We start from the raw sequence: 21,121 nt of genomic DNA, 5'->3' as shown, positions 1-21,121 counted from the left end.
GTACTTGAGGTATGAAAGTGAAATGTTTTAAAGATGTTGTAAGGAATTGAAAACGACCCCAAACCTGAGGTGGTAAGGTGTAATTTACCTTTTTTTTTTATAGGAAAACTAATGAAAAAAATTTGAAAACTTTGAGTTTTAAACAAAATAAAGGGTAAAGTGAAAAGTACTAGAATTAACATTTTAGTGTAAAAATATGGTTTTTTGTTAAAGTGAACAGTACCTGAAGCTTTTCGTTAAAGTTTTTTTTTTTTTTTTTTAGCAAATGATATTATCTACATTAAAGTGAGAGGCAGACTTAATAGCTAGAAATAATGTAATTCAAATTAGTATTAAGTGCCGTGTAAATGGCCTATTTGATTTTTCTTTGTGTCGTAAATTGGTTTAGCTTATAATACGCAGACAAGAAAAATACAAAATTTAAAATGGAATCCTGGCCGCACGATCTGTGTGAACGGTCAAGACTAAACGGTCCAGGAGTGAGATCTGAATCCCTAAACCCTAAAAAACAAGCTCAACCCTGAAAAAACTTGGTTCACCTCGCGCAGCTGCTTTTGCCTCCACAGTCCACCCTCTTCAGTCTTCCCTTTCACGCTGCTACTTCCTCTGCTCCAACTCCAAGGTAACTCTTCCCTCTTCTCTCTCGTATCTCTCTCATCGCTCTCGCGTTCTTTGTTTCTCCCTCTCAAATTGATTTCGTCTCTTCCTTGATTTGTTTTCTGGATCTAATTAAAGGTATTGTTCTCTCTGATATGTTTAATTGATCGTATAATTTTTGGATTTTATGTTTTTTTATTTTATTTTTTATGTTCAAATTTAGATTATTTTCTATCATTTCGAAACTTTGGTACTGGAAAATTCATGTCTTCGCTGCTTGGCATGTTGTAGCTAAGTGCCCAGCTATATATATATATATATATATATATATATCATGTAGTTAAGTGCTGAATCGGGTATCTTATAACTTTTTTTTCTGAACCGAAATGTCTAGATTAGATTAAAAAAAAGTTTGGTTGATTAGATTTCTAAATTTTCAGGAAATTTTATTTTTTAAAATTTAAGTTGATTGTTGATAAATGGCAAAACAGAACCTTATTTTTTCCTGAACTGAAATTTGATTTGATTGGTTTTCAATTTAAAATTTTTTGGTTGATGTTGTTCTGTTTATTCTCTTGTTTTTGATATTTTATTTATATTCTAGATGCTTGATATTATGAAGATCAACCCTTTTTTCTCATCTGAATAAGAATAATTTATCACCAAAACTTTGTTTAAACTAATTGTGATCAAGTCTGTAATCGCTGATTCCCAATTCGCTAGCAAACCTGAATTACACATTATAAAATTTTGTTTCCTAATTGTGACAGCATGACTGCCCAAACTCAAGAAGAGCTCCTTGCTGCCCAGCTCGAACAGCAAAAAGTTCATGTAATCTCTCTCTCTCGTCGTTTTTAATGGGGTTCTCTTTGAATTGAGTTGTGGCATGCTTTATGTGATATTTTATTTAATTTGTCTTATGCATTCAGAGCTTCTTGTTGTTTTTATTTTTGAATGTTAATATTACTTGGACTTTATGAGTTTCTGCTAAAAGATACAGAAAATGTGTTGGAAAGATCTTTACGGTTGAAAAGTGATTTTATTCGTTGTGTGTTTGCTGTTTAGCTGCATTTCTGTTTGATTTTTCGATACAGTTTTGCAGTGATGAGCGAATGTGAAATACATTCCTACTAAGTGAAGTCAGCTATAACCCCAAGAAGGGTTTAGCTTTTACATATTGCTATTTTGTTGTCTGCCTTTAGAATTAGTATGGTGTCTTTCTTAGATGGATTCATATCCAGTTTACTTTGCATATCTATTTTGTTATGTTATAGAGTGGGTTTAATGGAAACATTTCTTTACAGCATTGGAGAAAATAACTATGTCATTTTTTCCGTATTGGTTTGGCTCATGATGGTTTCAAATTACAATATGTTAAGCTAGATAGCAAAGGCACTGGCAAGGGTTCTTTTCTTTATTCATTCATTTGTACTTTAGCTAATCTTTATATCACTTTGGATGAGCAGTATACTCAACTGAAATACTGCTACACTTTTCTTTGGCCATAGATAGAGCTAATTTGAATGGATCAGTTGTCCCGAAATTTTTTGTAAGGTGCTTCGTTGTTTCAATTTCTGCAGCAGTCACTAAGTTTGTACCAACCTGGTCATATTTGTGTTTTCTTCCCTATTGGATCCATTACAAATTGTTATTTCAATATCTCATCAATTTTTATGGATGATTCTGATACCAGATCAAACAATCACACAGCATTACTCTTGTTTGAGCTTTGAAGTTCACTCATTCGACTCTGTTACCTCTTTGCTTGAATTTAATTAACTGGAGTATTTTACTTGAGTTCTCTGAAGCCATTAGATTGTTTTTCCGGTTACATTTAATTAGAAGTGATTATTTTGTGCTGTCATCTGTTGACTGGGTTAGTGCCAAATATGTTGACTTAATTGGGTGCCGGCTACTATGGAAACAATCCTGAACTGCCAAACATATAATAACAACTCACTATTGTAAGTATTTATGAGAGGTTAGTGGGAGAAAGAATGTGGCAAGTCCTTTGAGGTTCATAATGAAAGTGTGCTGGCTACTCCCTTCCTTAATATGTGTTCTTCCTGTATTTGTGTTGAAGTTTAATTGTGGAGGATAGTGAATAAATATTTCAAGATGCTTCATCTTTTTCTTTTATGGTGCATGAAATTGAGTGAAATGGTTGTAGGATGATGAGCCGATAGTCGAGGACGAAGATGATGACGATGATGATGATGATGAAGATGACGACCATGATGACGATGTTGAAGGTAAATTGCACTGTGAAGATTTAAATGCGATGCCAAACTGCTTTATGTTTTTTCCCCTCTAAATGAACGCACTCTTCCAAGCATATAGTTTTCTTGAAGATCTTAGTGAATGTCATCTCTCCACTGACATAAAAGCCATAGGAAAAAGGTTGTGTTTCTTCTTCAATATGTTATGCAGTGCTTTTGTCTTCTTAGTTTAGCTCAGTTTGTCTCTGTTTCTGGTTCTTTTTGAGAAGCAGTATGCCTATTTATTATCTGGTTGTGTGGCTGAAAGTGTCAAAAGTTAGAGATGAGATTTTGAGAGAATTTTGGTAGAACTTTTTAACTGAATTATTTTGTTTAGCTGTTAAGAACACCTTCAGATAATAATTTTTACTCATCCCTCCTGCTATATATATATTGGGGGCGGTGGTTTGGAAGTTGTACATTATCTCTTGTATAGCCCATCTTTTTTGCTTATTATTGGTGTAATTTCTTGACAAAATGGCATTGTGGCAGGACAAGGAGATGGAAGTGGTAGGTCTAAGCAGAGCAGAAGTGAGAAGAAGAGTCGCAAGGCGATGTTGAAACTTGGAATGAAAGCAATTCCAGGTGTCAGCCGTGTGACTGTCAAGAAGAGCAAGAATGTAAGTGTTGATTTGTTGCTTTGTTTCTTCTTTTGATTGCTATAACGCATTTTGTGTCAGCTTCTAGGAGATTTATTTTAAAGATTCAATGTAGTAATGTTTGTTCTTTCAGATTCTGTTTGTCATCTCAAAGCCAGATGTCTTTAAGAGCCCCGCTTCCGATACATATGTCATTTTTGGGGAAGCAAAGATTGAGGACTTGAGCTCACAACTTCAAACTCAGGCCGCGGAGCAGTTCAAGGCTCCTAACCTAAATACCGTGACAGCAAAGCCTGAGCCATCAACTTTGGCTCAAGACGATGAAGATGTGGACGAAACTGGTGTAGAACCCAAGGACATCGAGTTGGTGATGACTCAAGCTGGGGTTTCAAGATCAAGAGCAGTTAAGGCACTCAAAGCAGCAAATGGTGACATTGTTTCTGCCATCATGGAATTAACAAACTGAGCCGCCTTGTAGTGGTGTAACTTACCATTTGATGAATTTTTCTCTTTTCACCTTGCATCGTCGTGTCTACTTGAGAATTTGAAGTTCAAATTTGGGGATCTTTTTACGAAATATTTGATGTATTGGTATGAGATAACTATGTTGTGATGAATGGTTTTGATTGTGTTTCACCTGAATTCAAGTATATTTCATAAACGTAATATCGTTGTACGGATTGTCAGATAGAATGCATAGTCGGTCGATAGTACGGATAGTCGGACTGAATGCATCCATGTGTATACGATAAACATTGGGTCTGATTAGTATTGGATTCAGCTAAACAACTCAGATGCTGCGTTTCACGCGTACAAGATGAACTGCATAGCTTTTAATTAGGTTGTACCTGCGATGGATTTGCGTGGACCAATCCAGTGTTTGGAGGGCATGTCTTTCTTGGTGCGCGTTCATCTTGTTCGAGATTGTTGTCCCGGCCATGTCCCATTTTCTGTTTGGTTGTGCGACGTGCGATAGCAAGCGCAAGGCCGTACAATAGTGTGGTGCAATTGTCGTTGAGCAGTGTCGCAAGCTTGTCCTTTGTTTGCCTCTCAAGGTTCGTCAAGAAGTTTCGATTGCGAATGTTCTTGTTTTTTTTATAAGCTTTATGATGAGAGCGAGATGGTCATGTTTTACACACATTAGTCTTTATATCGCTTAACTTAATGATATTGAATATTGGTTGTTGTTCAGTGACATATTTGAAGAATAATAGAGCTAGTATTAATTACTATATACGGATTTACATTGGATAGGACTATACGTCATATTTATCCTTGAGTTATAACTGTGCGGGTGGCTCACTCACCCCCATTTTCAGTTGATCTAGTTGCTCTTTTTGGTTCGTTTTCTTGGTGGTGGCGTCTGGTTTTCTCTTTAATTTTAGGGTTTTTGTTGTTTTTCAGTTATGCTCTTTTGAGCTTTTATGTTGTATTTACTTTTTCTTGATGAGCTTGTATTTTGATTATGGGATGCCTTTTGAGCTATCTTTTCTTTGTACTTGTCTATTTGTTTAATGGAAAAGTAACTTTAGTTTGTCCCAAAAAAAAAAAAAAAAATCCTTGAGTTATCATTTCTCAAAGATTATTGCAACCCAATGGAGTTTCGGATACATAGGGTTTTGGAATTTGGAGGGTGCATTTAGGAGATGCTGATGTGTCGTTCTCCACTTTATAGTGGTTCTCTATTTTTTCCTCTGAAAATGCTGATATGTCATCATTATGAGCCTGCACCCAGGGACGAAGCCAGAACTTTGTGTGAATGGGGGCATCCTCAAACAACAAAGCCAGAACTTCTGCAGAACCAGGTCGGAGAGCAGAACCAGATCAGTTCAGTGGGGGCTCTGCTGCTGCAAACCCAGCTCAATTTGAGCAGCATCCCAGCGTCAGAAAAATCTCAATGGGGGCATCCGCCCCCCCTAGGCCCATGGTGGCTCCGTCCTTGCCTGCACCCACGACTTTGGTCATCAATACTTGTTATTGACAATACCTTGAAAATTACACTCGTAAATATTTGTCAACTCATTTCTACTATTTCTTTCTTGCCGTAAACTGTATACACTCACGTGTTTATCTAACGGATAAATCTATAAATTTTGGTCTTTCTGTAGCCTTGGATCTCTAGTGTAATCCATAAAATTTTCAATCGAGATTCATCTCATTTCTTTTTGCAGTTCGCTTGTTTGTGTTAAGCCTTTGGGGCAGAGCCACCATGGGACTAGGGTAGTCCTAGGCCTATCCTGACTTTATCCGAGTTGTGAACCTCATAGAAGAAGATGAAGCAAACGACATCGTTAAGCTGTTTTGATTTTAAATCTTTTCGGCTGTCTAATGAAACGATAAGTTTGGCAAGTGAGTTTTAAAAGAGATGCGCAGTTTTAAATGGAAAAAGCAACCCCACTTCTGGTTCGATTCTCTCACCTAACAGTAATATACACCCTATAATTTTCTAAAGCAACCCACCTTCTTTATTTGCACCTCTCCCCCTTTTCCTTCTTTTTCTACTTCTTTGTATTTTCTTTAGCCTTCCACAACCTACCTCTTACTTGGTTGTCTGGGTTTTTACATTTTTTTCTTCTTAGTATTGAATTTAAGAGAATTTTTTCAGTTTTGTGATTATTACACAAATTGCATATGTCAACATGTTACGAATTCAACTTTTTACACACACTCATATATATATACATATTTGTGAATGATCCATCCTCATTCAGAATTCTGGCTCTGCCACTATCTTTGAACCGCCTTCCACGAATACGGAATAATAATAAAAAAGATATTTAGTAGCATAATCTAGGTCTCGCCATTGCCAATAATTTGTAAGATTTATGAGATTTAAAACGGGTGAGTATCTGCATCACAGTTATGTTGGATGTTACACATTGACAACAAGTAGGAGTAGTCATCCTTTCCATTATTTCGCATGCCTGCTGTGAACTATACAGGCTACAGCTACGAAAACGAAAACGAAACAGATACGTCGCCGTTTCACTCCTTGGCTTTCTAAAGACCCACGATTGGGTTTACGTCCCGTCATGCCAACTCAACCCCTAAACGACGCCGTCTAAACCAATAGTTAAACCCTTTCGGTCGGTACCAGGGACACCCTGCGGGAAAGAGAAACAAAGACATACCCTCCAAAGAGCGTTTCCGTTTTAAAAAATTTGAAATCCTAATTTTTCGATCAGATTATTCTCTCTGGTTACGAGTTATGGAAATTTCTTCAGTTCCGATCAGTTCGTGCTCGAAAGAGCATCAGAATATCTACCAGGAATGGTTTCGATTCGCTGATTCAGGTAAATACTTACACTTTACACTGTTCCGCACAAGCACGCATTTTATTTTCTTCACATTTTTTTCTTCTGGGAAAATTTCTTAGTTTTCCGTTTGGTTCCCGAGAAAATTGAGCAACTGTAAGTTGAGTTTCGGTTTTGTTATGTTCAGACACTGATGGCCGCATTACCGGGAGTGATGCTATAAAGTTCTTCGGCATGTCCAATCTGAATCGGCAGGATCTCAAGCAGGTTAATTTGCGTTTTATTTTGTTTATTTGATATTTTCTTTTACCAAGTTAGCGCGTCTCGTTTTCTTCTGTTTTTTGCTGTAATTCAATACCATTAGTATTTGGTGGATTTGTTTTTTATGCAGAGGTTAGTGTATGCTCAGTTCATGCGTTTTCGTACTCATTTTCGAAATACATTTTGTTTTGGGGGTTTGTATTTCTGTTGAGCAATACGGAGTTATTGTGACTTGTAATACGCCAGTAGAGCCGTTGAAGTTGGCATCGAGTTTTGCAGATTGGGTTACTTTGATATAATCAAGCTTAAGATTATGTTCTAGTAGATCTATGCCAAACATTTTACGTTACATTTGTAGCAGAAGCCCCTTCCTTTTTTCTTTGGTTAGACTATGTTACCTGAATTTTTCCAGCCTTATTTATAGAGGGGTTTTAATAAGTTCGTTCCTTTTCTTAAGGTTTGGGCCATGGCCGATTCAAAGAGGCAGGGATATCTTGGTTTCAGTGAGTTCGTTGCCGCTATGCAGGTTATTTTATAAACTGTTATTTTTCTTTTTCATAAATAGCAAAAAATCAAATATTTGGATTTATAGGAATCTGACATGTTACTTTTTCATTTCTAGCTAGTTTCTCTTGCACAAGCTGGACATGATATTACACACGGTTTATTGAATAGCAATGGTGGGTTTCTTTTGTTTAACTTTGTATTGGAATCCATGCTTGGATTGGTAGAATCTCAGTATAAGTTGACGATAATACCTGCTTCTTCATAAATATGAATAGCGCACAAGTATTTTTTGCTTACTTATATATTAATTTTTAAATCTTGTTTGGCACACTCATTTAACTTAAACTTTGAATGCTGTGTTTCAGTTGACTTGGAAAGTCTGAAACCTCCTGTTATGGAGGGTTTGGATGCATTACTATTAGCGGTATGTATGCTTTTTATACCTTTCTTATTTGTTTTTCTCATTATTGTGGATTTATTTATTTTAATCAATTCATTGTATATGGCCAAGGAATTTGATTTCGTTTACTTAATTTATTCAGAAGAAAAAGCATTCGCACAAGTCAAATGAAAACGAAGTAAATGGTGAGGAGGTTCTCTAACTATGAGATGTGTACTGTCATTTTTGGTTTTGGCTGTCTATTTACAAATTATCTGTGACACAGGAACTGCTTTGGTGCAACAATCACCTTCGGCACTTTGGTTTTCATCAAAATCATCAAAAAAGGTGTATGTTGTTTCTTATTTTTGGAGGAAATTTTTTATAGTATTGCATTCCAGTCTCTCCGAGTTGTTATATTTGAAGATGATTGCAAAAATACTTATGTTTTTAGTAGGTTAAGGTTATCAATGATCATGCGAAAGCTTTGAGTCAATTAAGACTCTGTCCAAAGCTTTTGCAAACGTCAGTTTTAGGAGTTTTTTTTCTTTTTTTTTCTTTTTCATGCGTGATATGTCACAGAGTTGATAATAAATTCTCCTGTGCAGACATAATGAAATTTGCAATACTGTTGGGTAGACATGAGTTCTGCACTCTGTTTAACACCTTATAAAAAATCTTTGGCATATTTCTAGGTACCACTTTCTTCTGTAACATCAATTATTGATGGGTTAAAGAGACTGTATGTTCAGAAGCTGAAGCCATTAGAAGTTACATACAAGTTCAACGATTTTGTATCCCCATTACTGGTGAGTGAGCATTATTCCTTGCTTCTAGTTCTTTCATCAGATTTAATGCCCAGTCACTCATAGTTTTATTTCATTTTTTCATTGGATCTTCTCAAACTTCTATCTAATTGTGGTATGCTATAGATATCAATTGATATTTATTTGCTTTATTTTGCAGACAAATAGTGATTTTGATGCCAAACCCATGGTTATGCTTTTGGGTCAATACTCCACTGGGAAAACAACATTCATTAAACATTTGCTTAAAAGTAGCTATCCAGGCAAGTTATCCTCTGGGAAAGTGTCTTTGTGTAGTTGTTTTTCTTGCACAGAAAGTTTGTTCATCCTATGCCATTCCTTATCTTATTTCACTTTTGACAGGAGCTCACATTGGTCCCGAGCCTACAACCGATAGATTTGTTGTTGTTATGGTAATTGCCAATTTATCTCCTTTTATGTTGTCATTAAGGCAGTCTTGAATTACTTAGCAATTAAAAGTTAATATAAATGTTTTATACACTTGCATGCAAGTTAAAAAGCCATATTATAAGAATAAGGCTTTACAGGACTCAGTAAGAATGTAGTAGAAACTAAACTTGTTAAACAGATAGCCATCCATGGCTTTGGCTTGCCTTAAACTTCTGTGTTTTGAATTTAAAGAAATTTTTCCTTTATATTTATGTGTCGCCCTTTTTATTAATTTTCAGTAGGGGTATATATCCTTTTAACATTTTCATTAAAACTAAGGGGCTTTGGCACATTTTTGTAAATGTAATCTTGCATTTTGGTCTATATATTAGGGACTGCTGTATTTCAAATTTCAGTAGAAAAAGGACGGTTGTGTTTTGTCTGGTTTCTATTGGTTGAAATAGTCTCTTATAACCAGTCATGAGTCTGGAATTGGAAGGCAGATTGCAGAGCAGCGTGGCAGAATGCCAAGAGTCTGGATAGGGTACTAAACTATTATTAGTTTAGTTCTAGGAATTTGGAGAGAAACTGAGGGACATTTTGTGTTTCTGGCCATTGTCAATAAAACAATATTTCTTGCATCTCTTGGAAATGCTGCTGCGAGGCTTAGCAGTTGTACATGTGCATTTTCCTTTTTACTTTTTGGGTGTCACTAGTTCAAAAAATGATGTTATAGAGGAGATCCTAAGATTTTCTTCACTTGTTACCTTATATTTCTTAAGAAAATTGTTTGGTTTGGTGTTAAGATATATATTCTGTTGCTTTTTGTAGACATTAAAATTTTCCAAATTCCATTTGCTGTATTGTCTTTTGTTTTTTGTTTTCTGTTAAGTTTCTGAAATTAATATTGTGTACTAGCTAATTCTTCTTGCATGTAGTCTGGCCCTGATGAAAGAAGTGTTCCTGGGAATACTATTGCCGTCCAAGCTGACATGCCATTTAGTGGTCTCACAACTTTTGGAACAGCATTCTTGTCAAAGTTTGAGTGTTCTCAAATGCCACACTCAGTAAGTTATCTTTCAGAATCACCTTGACATTCTCCCAAATTGCCCATTGAAACACCCAAAGCTTACACATTTTTATATCCAAGCTGCTAGAACACATTACTTTTGTGGATACCCCTGGAGTTTTATCGGGAGAGAAGCAACGGACACATCGAGCCTACGATTTTACTGGGGTAACTTCGTGGTTTGCTGCAAAGTGTGACCTCATTCTACTTCTGTTTGATCCTCACAAACTCGATGTTAGTGATGAGTTCAAGCGTGTTATTTCATCTTTACATGGCCATGATGATAAAATTCGTGTTGTTCTGAACAAGGCGGATCAAATTGATACTCAGCAAGTAAGATAGACAATATATGAATCTCTTTGATTATTTCCATTCTACATATATTTTTGGGAATTTAATTAGGTCATTGGATGTTGCGCTTAAATCATTTTTCATTCTTGGTATGCAGTTGATGAGAGTTTATGGAGCATTGATGTGGTCACTTGGGAAGGTTCTTAATACTCCTGAGGTCATGCGAGTTTATATCGGGTAGCCTCTCCATCCTTGCATCATTAATTCCTTGGAAGCAAATCCTATAGTTTCAAATGTATTCCAATGTTTCCTAGCAAATACCTTGGTTCGATCCTTGCAAGCTAATTTTCTCTTTTGCAGCTCATTCAATGACAAACCTGTAAATGAGGCTGCTACGGGTCCAGTTGGGAAAGAACTCTTTGAAAGGGAACAGGAGGATCTTCTTGCTGATTTAAAGGATATTCCGAAGAAGGCTTGTGATCGCAGAGTGAGTTTGTTATATTTATGTATCTCATATCTTTACTTACCAAGTTGCTCTCTTGTTCGAAAACTGAATGTTTCTTGCAGATTCCAACGGAATGGAATTTTAATGACCTTTTTTTTCTCAGATCAATGAATTTGTGAAGCGTGCCAGAGCTGCCAAGATACATGCTTACATAATTAGCCATTTAAGGAAGGAGATGCCTGCCATGTTGGGGAAATCTAAGGCTCAACGGAAGCTTATTGATAATTTGGAAGATGAATTTAAAAAGGTACTGTTCCCTCCCTCCCTCCCCTGCGTATGTGCACTCTTTACTCTATAATGCTCACACTTGAAACTGTACAGGTCCAGAGGGAGCACCATCTACCTCCAGGGGATTTCCCGAACGTAGACCACTACAGGGACATCTTGACTGGTTACAGCTTTGACAAATTGGAGAGGTTAAAGCCTAAGATGATAGATGCCGTCGATGAAATGCTGGGTTATGATATCCCGGAACTCTTGAAGAAATTCAGAAATCCATACGACTAATGGGTGCAAACAGTTTTGAGAAGTATCATGAACTATGGTGGCTTTGAAGTGTACATGTTGATAGAGCATTGCTCTTCTCGAGCATCTTGGTGTTTGTTGTAAGTTTGTAACATAATATGGTTTCAACTCGTACGATAGTTCCGGGATTTAGATAGTGCCAATCGCTAGGCTCCTTATTTGTAATGTCAGTTTTTGTTGGGAAATGATTTAGGACCTAGGTCAGGCTAAAAATTTGTCATCAAAGGTTCCTAACGATGGAAAATTGCATGTGAATGAAAATGTTTACAATTTTATTCTTGAGAGCACTGTTTTAAAGATCCCTGCCTAGCGCCGATGTCCTAATTAATTTCTAGATGTTTGAAAATCAAGAAATGACGTCTACACCTGCTTATGTGTCCTTCTAGCCCACTTAGCACGCATAGATCTGCTTAGGTCGTGACTCTCTTATACAGAGAATAGAACTATTGTGGGTGGGGTGCTTGTGTAAGCTGCCTTGGATATGAGGAATTCCTTAAAAAAGGTTATCTGATGGACCCCAGTATGCCAATCCAAGTCATAAGATTTAGTCTCAGAGTCAATCAAGAGTCATTTCTGCTTGACTAGCACTTAGCGTTTTTTAGAACCTTACCTGAAAGGTTTACCAAGCTCTATTGTCTTAGTTGCAGGTTTGTGTATTTGTTGAATTCCTTGTCCAATTGTAGTTTCATAGAGCAACTAGGAATTCATCATATTCCTGTGCTCGACACTTGATGTACGTATAGCATTTAGGAGCCTATAAATTCATTACTTAAGCTCCATCAATACGTTTATGTTATGTTCATATTTGATACATAATTGGTATGGACGGCCTGCTTTGCCTTCGTCCAATCTAATTTATTTTTTTAGCAAACGATATTATTAGTGTAGGGAGTGGAGGAGTGAGCTAAACTTCATAATAGATTAGCAACAATGTAGTTCAAGTTCGCATTTAACAAGAATTAAACTTAAAATCTCTCACTTACAATTGTAGAAGAATATCTCTAGACCGTAGTATTAAGTGACTCATCTAATCTAATTTTAATATTAAAAAAAAATGATTGAAAGATATATTCCTCTTTTTTTTTTTTTTAGAACATTAATTATGTGAAGATTCCTTCCGTTGACTAAACAAGACAGCATAGGAAACTCCCGAAAAGATGTCAATGGAAAAATTAAGATGTCCTCCTCAATGTAGAAGGAAATTTCTCTCAAAAATGTCGTCTTCAATAACTTATAGCCCATGCAAGCCTAAAAGGTCAATCTGTCAGCATAGCACAATCTTCGTTTAATTGTCATGATCAAGAATTAAGGATTTAAATTTGACACAATCAACTTCACTCTCTAAGGAATCATCTCTAGTGGAATCACTTCAAAATTCCTTCGTCTCGTCACTTTTTGAGCAAAGTGGATTCCACTTGACCTACAATCAAAACATAAATAAAAAAACAGAAAGAGGAGAATAAAAAATATCCAATATATATATAACATAACTAAAAATATGGTAAAATATAGTATAACATTAACTCATCAGTTCCTAAAACAATAAAGAAGTTATCTTTTGGTTATGAATTATCATAACAATAAGCGATAAGTATCAATTTACTTGATCTGCACGTCCCGAGACAAGCTACTTTTGTTTTAGTGTCGTCTCTTACAACTTTCATCTTTGCCAAAAGTAACACTGACATTCAAGGGCAACAAGCATTCACGATTGGCCCATCCTAACGAATAGGGCTGAGAAATTTTGTTATAAATCGATTTACCGACCGAATTATACCGGTAGGCTCATAATGGTATGATATAGTTTTGGCATTTTGTTTAGAATCGGTTGACATTTTAACGAACCGACAATTAATGGCATGACTTTGGTAATTGATTTTGTATGCTAGCAGTATGCCATACCTACTTATATATATATATATATATATATATATATATATATATATTTCTATTTAGAGATTTTAGGTATTTTTTACATGCTTGACTCCTTAGTTTTTGGGTTTAGAAAATAAATGACTCCTTAGTTTTAGGGTTTGAAAAATATATGCACGACTTCTAGTAGCCTTGATGTGAAATATATAAGCACACAAATTAAACCCTCTTTTTATCAATTGTAGCAAGTATGTAAGTAGGGATCGTTCTAGGCCGGAGATTATGAGGGATTGCTAAATCACTTGAAAACTGACTCAAAACTTAAAAACAAAGTTTAAAACACTAAACTAGACTCGAAGAATGCAAAACTAAAGTTTAAAACACTAAGATAAACAAAAAGATTCAAAACAGCAACCAAAAGACTCAAAACTGCCTTAAAAACACTTTCTGGGCAGTTTTGAGCACAAACACAAATTTGGACGAAATTGGTTTACCACTTGAATCAAAACACTTAAAAACACAAACTAAAGTGATTACTAACTAATCTAACACTTTGAAATAAATGGGAGATTGGTTCTTGACGAAATTTAAAACTAAACAAAAACTTTAAGAACTAGCAGATTGTAAAACGAGATTGATTAAATTGAATGGATGAGAAACTAGCTAAGGGGTTCTTCTCCACACATGTTATACTTGCATACAAAATAATTTCCAATTGCTCTTCGACACACCATGAATTCCCAACACCTCAGATTAACTGTGAATTGCACTAATTAACCCTCAGATTTCCCTAAAGTTATTGAATTGGATGAATTGCATACGACAACCCAAAGCATTCCTCACAAGTCCCTTACATGAATTGCATAATAGAGATACAAGCAAGAATCATTAAGTTCTATGAAAACCATAAGCATTAGCGAGGCACTTGTTACTATGAATTGCATGAAACTTATGCCAAGAATTTACTTAACATGATTGTGATCAACAACCTTTACTACTTATGAATATAAGTTCATAACGATTAGGTGAAACTCCCTTATATCCTAGCAACAAACTTATGCATGAAAATTAAGCATGCACTCTCAACCAACATACACAAATTAGTTTTAATTCATAGAGATAAGTAAATTAAATTCACAATTCATGAAACGCAATTGGAAGTAATCAAATCATATAGCAAGCATAAACATGGTTTTGAATCCCCCCCTAGCCAAGGGGGTTTAGTTCCTCATACTTGCAAAGCAAAGATACATAAAATTAGACATTAAAATTCAAAGAAAGAGAACACCTAAAACACTCCAACTTGGCAGCAGGTGCATCCAAAGTTCCTCCTTCTTCCTTGCTGCGGCAGAGAGGTTTTGGACAGGGTTTGGGTGGTTTTTATGGTGTAGAATGGATGGGGAATGGTATGGAAAAGTTTAGGGTTGATGGGTGGTGTGGCTAGGGGTGATTTTTGGCTGAATTTGGAGAGAATGGTGGTGGAAAACTCACGGCAAAGACAAGGATCCAAATCTGTTCCATTTTGATGAATATGGGAGGTGGTATTTATAGGCTTGAGAGAGGACCACTCCATTTCCTTTGCATGTGCAGCTTGTGTGGGTGTGTGTTGTCATGTTTCCCCTTTACATTTACACACACATGCTTCATCATTTCAACCACCAAACACCCACATTTTCTGCCCATGCCGTGTGCTCCATGTGTTTGCTGCCATGTTCTTTTCTTTACCATGTGTTTGCTGCCATGTTCTTTTCTTTGCCATGTGTTTGCTGCCATGTTATCATCCTAGCTATTACACTTGCACACACACATGTTCTTTGCATCATTTCAGCCACAAAACAAGCACAGTTCCTTCCCCTTTGCCGTGCCTTTCTTCCACTTTGCATGTGGGTGTCTTTGCATGTGTTTTGTGGCAGAAATGTTGTGTAATGATGAGGGGTTGTTGCTGCATTTGTGTGAAGGATGATTCCAGCTCCTCTTTGCATGTGTGTGCTGCCATGTTTCATCCTAGTTGTTACACTTGCACACACATCATTTCAGCCACAAAACAACACAATTCCTTCCCATTGCCGTGCCTTTCTTTCACTTTGCATATGGGTGTCTTTGCATGTGTTTTCTCCCTCTCTTGCCGTGAGTTTGCATGTGTATGAGTTGTCATTGTTTACCCTTGCATTTGCACACACACACACTTGCACACACATATGCCCAAAACGTCCATCCTCATGCATGCAATCCATTTCAGCCCAATATTGATCCAAAATGCACCAAAATGCACTTTTCTTGCCAACGTTGTTATTAAGACCTACAAACATACGAAAATGACTTTAAACGCTAAAATAACTAAGGAAACACAACGTAAACGCACGAGAACAAGCCAATTAAGTCGCATAAATATGCTCCTATCAAATTCCCCCACACTTAGCTTTTGCTAGTCCTCGAGCAAAACAAAGAAATAAAACGAAACAAAACAAATAAAACACAATCTAAACCTTCCAACATTTGCCTCAGGGATTTCCAATGCACATGACATGTTAAAAATCATTATCCCCACATATTTGAGTCATCTTTACACTTAAGCACATACTTAATCATAGTCACCATTTACTTGTTCACAATTAATCGATTAAAACAATGTTTTTGATGTAGTAACATGCCTTAGAAAATTTACTCAATTCCTTACAAAGTGTGCACTCAATTTTCACTCAGATTTTCTAACTACACACCCTATACTAGTCATATGTGAGAAGATTGATGTAGATATGAAAACGAACACTCACATATATGTATCACAAAGAACGCAATTTCTGGAGTTAATAAGCATGTTTAGATATGATCTCATGAATGGAATGCTACTACTTAGATGCGAGAACCAGTGACACCATATGCTCATACCAAATTCAAACTCCAAAAATTGAAACACATAACACTCAAGATAGAAGTCAAGGGTTGTAACGGGGCTTGGGGTAATGGTTAACAAAGGAAAGATAGGGATAACAAACGTTCCTAAGGCAATAGCAAGCAAAGTAATGAAATCGAAACTTAGAATTCACTTTAGAATGCAGAAATCAACTTTTAACACAAAGGGAAGATTTGAGCAACACTTAGGGCCGAATTCAATGTTTTGGACCATTTCTTCAACAAACAACACTTTAGAACTCTTTTTCATACATTTTCACAACTTTTCTTTTTTTTTTTTTTTTTTTTTTTTTTTTTTTGGATGTATTTTTCTTTTCTTTTCTTTCCACACGTGCCTATGGCTCACTACTTACATGAGAAACACTTCCCCCACACTTGTTTTCTGCCAAACATTACTCAACAGGAATTCAATTTGAATCATGCTTTACTATGCTTTAAGAACAAGGGTATGGATGATCCTAATCTAGGCTAGGTGGAGATGATGTGATTAACAAAGAAAAATAGGATAAACAAGGCTCAACGGGGTTTACACTTGAACATATAATGAAGTAGTATACATGGCAATTTGGCTAAGGTGGTGGTCACTACACAACTTCTTCTTGAATATGTGTTATGCAAATCAATAGCATACTTTGAATGAAATGGGCATGAGTTCTAGCATTTGGAACTAAATGATGAAATGCCTTCTAAGTAGTAACCAAGCAAAGAATAATGAGATCATGCAACGACTTAGAAAACAATAATGCACAGATTATCAACTCTCCAAATAACGTTTAGGCTCAAGTCTCACAAGGTTGTAGCGTTTGTTTGAGTTCCTTCCTTCAAGCATGTTACAAAAACTAATTTTTCCTTTATGATTGCATGTGAATTCATAAATTATAACCACAACCAAGCATACACCAAAGAGTAAATCAAATGTTCATCCATGTTTATAACTCTCTTAAACAGTCATGTAATTAAAAACCAAATCCTCATCATTGTGTTGGAAGGTACCCTAAGACACATACAAAAAACAACTCTTTTTGGTATTTTTTTTTTCAAAACAATTTTTATGAGATTTTCGGATTTTTATGTCAAAACACACTAAAATACTCCAAAATAGCTTAAAAACACTTAAAACAGCAATGAACAACACTAGAAGTAATGGGTGATAAATTCCTACGAATTTCATGCAAAGAATTTCATGCAAAACAATGGTTACCCCCCCACACTTAAATCAAACATTGTCCTCAATGTTTCAAGCATAAACTCACACAAACAAACAACGAATAAACATGACAAGTATGGCAAAGTAAAAATTAGACAGAGTAGAGTTTAAGAACGCAAATCTGGTTTTGGAGATAGATGATCTTGTTATCTTTCCACAGCTTTGATCTCGAACTGGTTTAAGAACGCAAATTTGGTTGATTTGATTGTGCAGTTTGCATTCTTCTCTGCTTGTTTCTTCTGCACGGCAGGTAGGCATGAGGTAGAGGTGTTGGTCGGTTTCTTTCTTCAATCTTTCCAAGTGCCCACTTCTTGCTTTCTTTCTCCTTGTCCCTAGCTGATGATGAATTGGTAAATTGTCTCCACATGCTTCGAGGTATCATTTTCACTTCCCTTATCTGTTCCCCAGGCAGATGTGGTAGACGAAGCGGAAGCATAAGATGATGAAGATGAGTACTCGAGAGCAAGGCTAGGTAAGCAATCAGGAAGGGGTTCCAGGCAGTCGGTTCTAGATCGGAAGATTGATACCAAGTGCTGACTGATTACTCACTTTCTCCTTGTCCTAAAACAACGACAAGGAGAAGGACAGGGAGAAAGCATGATATGAGATACTCTTGCTTTCAACCTTCATGATATGAAATACTTTTGCTTTGGATGGGTTGTTTGCAGAGGTACCCCAAGGAATAAGGAACACTGAGTGACTCGAGAGGGTCTGTTGGAAAGGCATTCTCTGAGAAAAAGAAGGGTTATGTATGTCTGCCTTGCAATTGAGGGTGAAGGTCGACATTTATAGGAAATAATAACCGGTACTGTTCTTTCACTCCTGTCGGCAACCGTTGGATGATTGAACAGTAAACTTCACGTGTTTTCTACTTCAACAGAAATCGTCGACAGATTGCCCGTGTTTTCTACTTTAACAGAAATCGTCGACAGAAATCGGCGCTTTGACAAACTGCCCGTGATTTCCGCAAAGCTTTCTCTGCATGTGACAAGTGCTGACGAGGCTGAGAGAGACAGGCGCATCTTCGCTATCTGAGATCGATGCTTCGACAAATTTTCCGTGATTTTCGCAAAGCTGAGTTTACGTGTGACGGGTGCTGACGAGACTGAGAAAGCTGACACTCTTCGATATCTGGAATCGGTGGTTTGTGAGTAAGCCTAACTTTTGAGAAAGCTGGCGCCTCTTCGATTTTTGAATTGGCTTCTTTGAATTCTGAGCTCGCCTCTTCAATCTCTGAAATCCCATCACATGTTGATTTTTATAGAGGTACGCAGGACGTTCAAAGCACACTTGAATTTCAACCTGTAAAAACTCAATTCTTGCACTTCTACGATCTTGACCTGTCCGACCTCTTCTTTCTTTAACACCTCTGAAAATGTATGGCCCTTCCGACCGTCGTTTTGACTTGAACCTTGGTGAAGAGGCAGTCCCGCCTTCTCCAGACAACATATGGCGCCCATCCTTCATATCCCCTACTGGCCCCCTTACCGTTGGGGATTCAATGATGAAGAATGATATGACAGCTGCGGTGGTGGCCAGGAACCTTGTCATTCCTAAAGATAACAGACTGCTTTCAAAACGGTCTGATGAGTTGGCTGTTAAGGAGTCTCTGACTCTTAGTGTGCAGTGTGCGGGTTCTGTGTCCAACATGGCCCAACGCCTATTTGCTTGAACCCGTCAAGTTGAATCGTTGGCGGCTGAAGTGATGAGTCTCAAACAGGAGATTAGAGGGCTCAAGCATGAGAATAAACAATTGCACAAGCTCGCACACAACTATGCCACAAACATGAAGAGGAAAATTGACCAGATGCAGGAATCTGATGGTCAGATCTTACTTGATCATCAGAGGTTTGTGGGTTTGTTCCAACAGCATTTGCCTTCGTCTTCTGGGGCTGTACCGCGTACTGAAGCTCCAAATGATCAACCTCCGTTGCCTCCTCCTTCTGGGGCTCCGCCGACTGCTGAGGCTCCGTCGACTACTGAGACTTCTCCTAAGCAGCCTTTGTGAAGGCTCCCTCTTGTAATTTTCTGCTTAATGTTCCTTTTCTACAAAAATCAATGAAAAAGCATCTTGTTTACCAAAAAATCCACACCAAAAGAAATCAAACAAGCAACAACTAAAAATGACAAACAAGGTAAAAAAAACGTAGTAAACGGAAGGTTTTTAGAAACGCAAAACCGATTGTGAAGCGATTCATAGATCTTCCTTATTTGAATACATGGGTTGCCTCCCAAGAAGCGCTTGCTTTAACGTCGTGCAGCCGGACGAAGAACGCAATTACTCCCCATTGGAGCCCACGGCATGCAAAGGAATGTCCTCCACGGCATGCTCCTCAAAATGCTCATAATAGGGCTTCAATCGATGCCCATTCACCTTGAATTCATGTCCCGTTTTCAAGCTTTGGATATGGACTGCACCATGAACAAAAACATTAGTAATAACAAACGGTCCAATCCACTTAGAACGTAACTTACCGGGAAATAACCGTAGACGGGAATTGAACAATAACACTTTCTGCCCTACGGAGAATGTTTTGCCTCGAATCATCTTATCATGGAAAACTTTGGTCTTCTCTTTGTAAATGTTAGCATTCTCGTACGCTTCATGCCTTATCTCATCAAGTTCATTTAGTTGCAACTTCCTATGACTCTCTGCGGCATTTAGGTCCATATTGAACTTCTTGACGGCCCAATGAGCTTTGTGTTCCAATTCAATAGGGAGATGGCACGGCTTGCCATAGATAAGCCGAAATGGGGACATTCCAATGGGTGTCTTGTACGCCGTACGATATGCCCAAAGTGCATCATCTAACCGTAAGCTCCAATCCTTCCTTGTAGGCCCAACGATCTTCTCTAGAATTTGTTTGATCTCTCGGTTGGAAACCTCAGCTTGGCCTTTCGTTTGAGGATGGTAAGGTGTAGAAACCTTGTGGGTGACATTGTACTTCTTAAAGAGTGCCTCAATGGTCAGATTGCAGAAATGTGAGCCTCCATCACTTATGAACACCCGCAGCATCCCAAATCTAGAGAAAATGTTAGTCTTGATGAAATCTGAAACGACTCTAGAATCGTTAGTACGGGTAGCTTTTGCTTCTACCCATTTGGAAACATAATCAACCGCAAGCAAAATATAAGTGAAACCAAATGAAGAAGGAAAGGGACCCATGAAATCAATACCCCAAACATCAAAAATTTCAACATTGAAAATAGGAGTTTGCGGCATTTGGTCCTTAGCACCGATGGTACCTGTCCTTTGACATCTATCACATGTTAAGCAAAACATTCTAGCATCTTTAAACAATGTAGGCCAATAAAAACCACATTCTAACACCTTGAGGGCTGTTCTTTGAGTGCCAAAATAACCCCCACATGCCTAAGAATGACAAAAGGCTAGAATGGAGTTAAATTCAGAATTTGGTACACATCGTCTAACAATCTGATCTGGGCAGTACTTCCACACATATGGGTCATCCCAAACATAAAAACGTGCATCATGTTTAAGTTTATCACATTAGGACTTGTTTAAGGTGTGAGGAACTTGCTTAGACACCAAATAATTGACCAAATCAGCATACCAAGGGGTACTTACCTCAATAGACAGAAGTTGCTCATCCGGAAACATTTCTGAAATGGGAATGGGCTCTTCCTCACGCACCAACCTGCTTAGGTGGTCGGCAACCACATTGTC

General features: G+C 37.3%; 2 protein-coding genes across 2 annotated transcripts; both read left to right on the top strand.

The window, feature by feature from the left end:
• The first annotated feature begins 455 nt into the window (after positions 1-455).
• Positions 456-4,096, top strand: LOC126614490 (nascent polypeptide-associated complex subunit alpha-like protein). Its single transcript, XM_050282163.1, has 5 exons — positions 456-622; positions 1,368-1,428; positions 2,768-2,849; positions 3,348-3,475; positions 3,588-4,096. The coding sequence occupies exons 2-5, from the start codon at positions 1,369-1,371 to the stop codon at positions 3,918-3,920; spliced, it is 603 nt and encodes a 200-aa protein (XP_050138120.1). The 5' UTR covers positions 456-622; position 1,368; the 3' UTR covers positions 3,921-4,096.
• A 2,450-nt stretch (positions 4,097-6,546) lies between these two features.
• LOC126614489 (EH domain-containing protein 1-like) lies at positions 6,547-11,716 on the top strand. Its single transcript, XM_050282162.1, has 16 exons — positions 6,547-6,747; positions 6,896-6,975; positions 7,427-7,495; positions 7,592-7,649; positions 7,842-7,900; positions 8,019-8,061; positions 8,142-8,203; positions 8,551-8,664; positions 8,822-8,924; positions 9,025-9,074; positions 9,990-10,118; positions 10,202-10,453; positions 10,569-10,648; positions 10,772-10,898; positions 11,020-11,163; positions 11,238-11,716. Exons 1-16 carry the CDS (start codon positions 6,663-6,665, stop codon positions 11,421-11,423), a joined length of 1,641 nt encoding a protein of 546 aa, XP_050138119.1. The 5' UTR covers positions 6,547-6,662; the 3' UTR covers positions 11,424-11,716.
• The last annotated feature ends 9,405 nt before the right edge of the window (positions 11,717-21,121 follow it).

The sequence above is a fragment of the Malus sylvestris genome, chromosome 3, assembly GCF_916048215.2.
Source record: "Malus sylvestris chromosome 3, drMalSylv7.2, whole genome shotgun sequence".
Lineage (NCBI taxonomy): Eukaryota > Viridiplantae > Streptophyta > Magnoliopsida > Rosales > Rosaceae > Malus > Malus sylvestris.
Note: the sequence above shows the minus strand (reverse complement) of the source record. Positions and strands in the feature narration are given on the sequence as shown.

Excerpts from the sequence above, each read along its gene's own strand:
- LOC126614490 (XM_050282163.1), top strand. The coding sequence starts at position 1,369 with ATGACTGCCCAAACTCAAGAAGAGCTCCTTGCTGCCCAGCTCGAACAG. Across the intron at positions 2,850-3,347 it reads CCATGATGACGATGTTGAAG|GACAAGGAGATGGAAGTGGT; the intron begins GTAAATTGCACT and ends GCATTGTGGCAG. Across the intron at positions 3,476-3,587 it reads CTGTCAAGAAGAGCAAGAAT|ATTCTGTTTGTCATCTCAAA; the intron begins GTAAGTGTTGAT and ends TTGTTCTTTCAG.
- LOC126614489 (XM_050282162.1), top strand. The coding sequence starts at position 6,663 with ATGGAAATTTCTTCAGTTCCGATCAGTTCGTGCTCGAAAGAGCATCAG. Across the intron at positions 6,976-7,426 it reads ATCGGCAGGATCTCAAGCAG|GTTTGGGCCATGGCCGATTC; the intron begins GTTAATTTGCGT and ends CCTTTTCTTAAG. Across the intron at positions 7,650-7,841 it reads CGGTTTATTGAATAGCAATG|TTGACTTGGAAAGTCTGAAA; the intron begins GTGGGTTTCTTT and ends GCTGTGTTTCAG.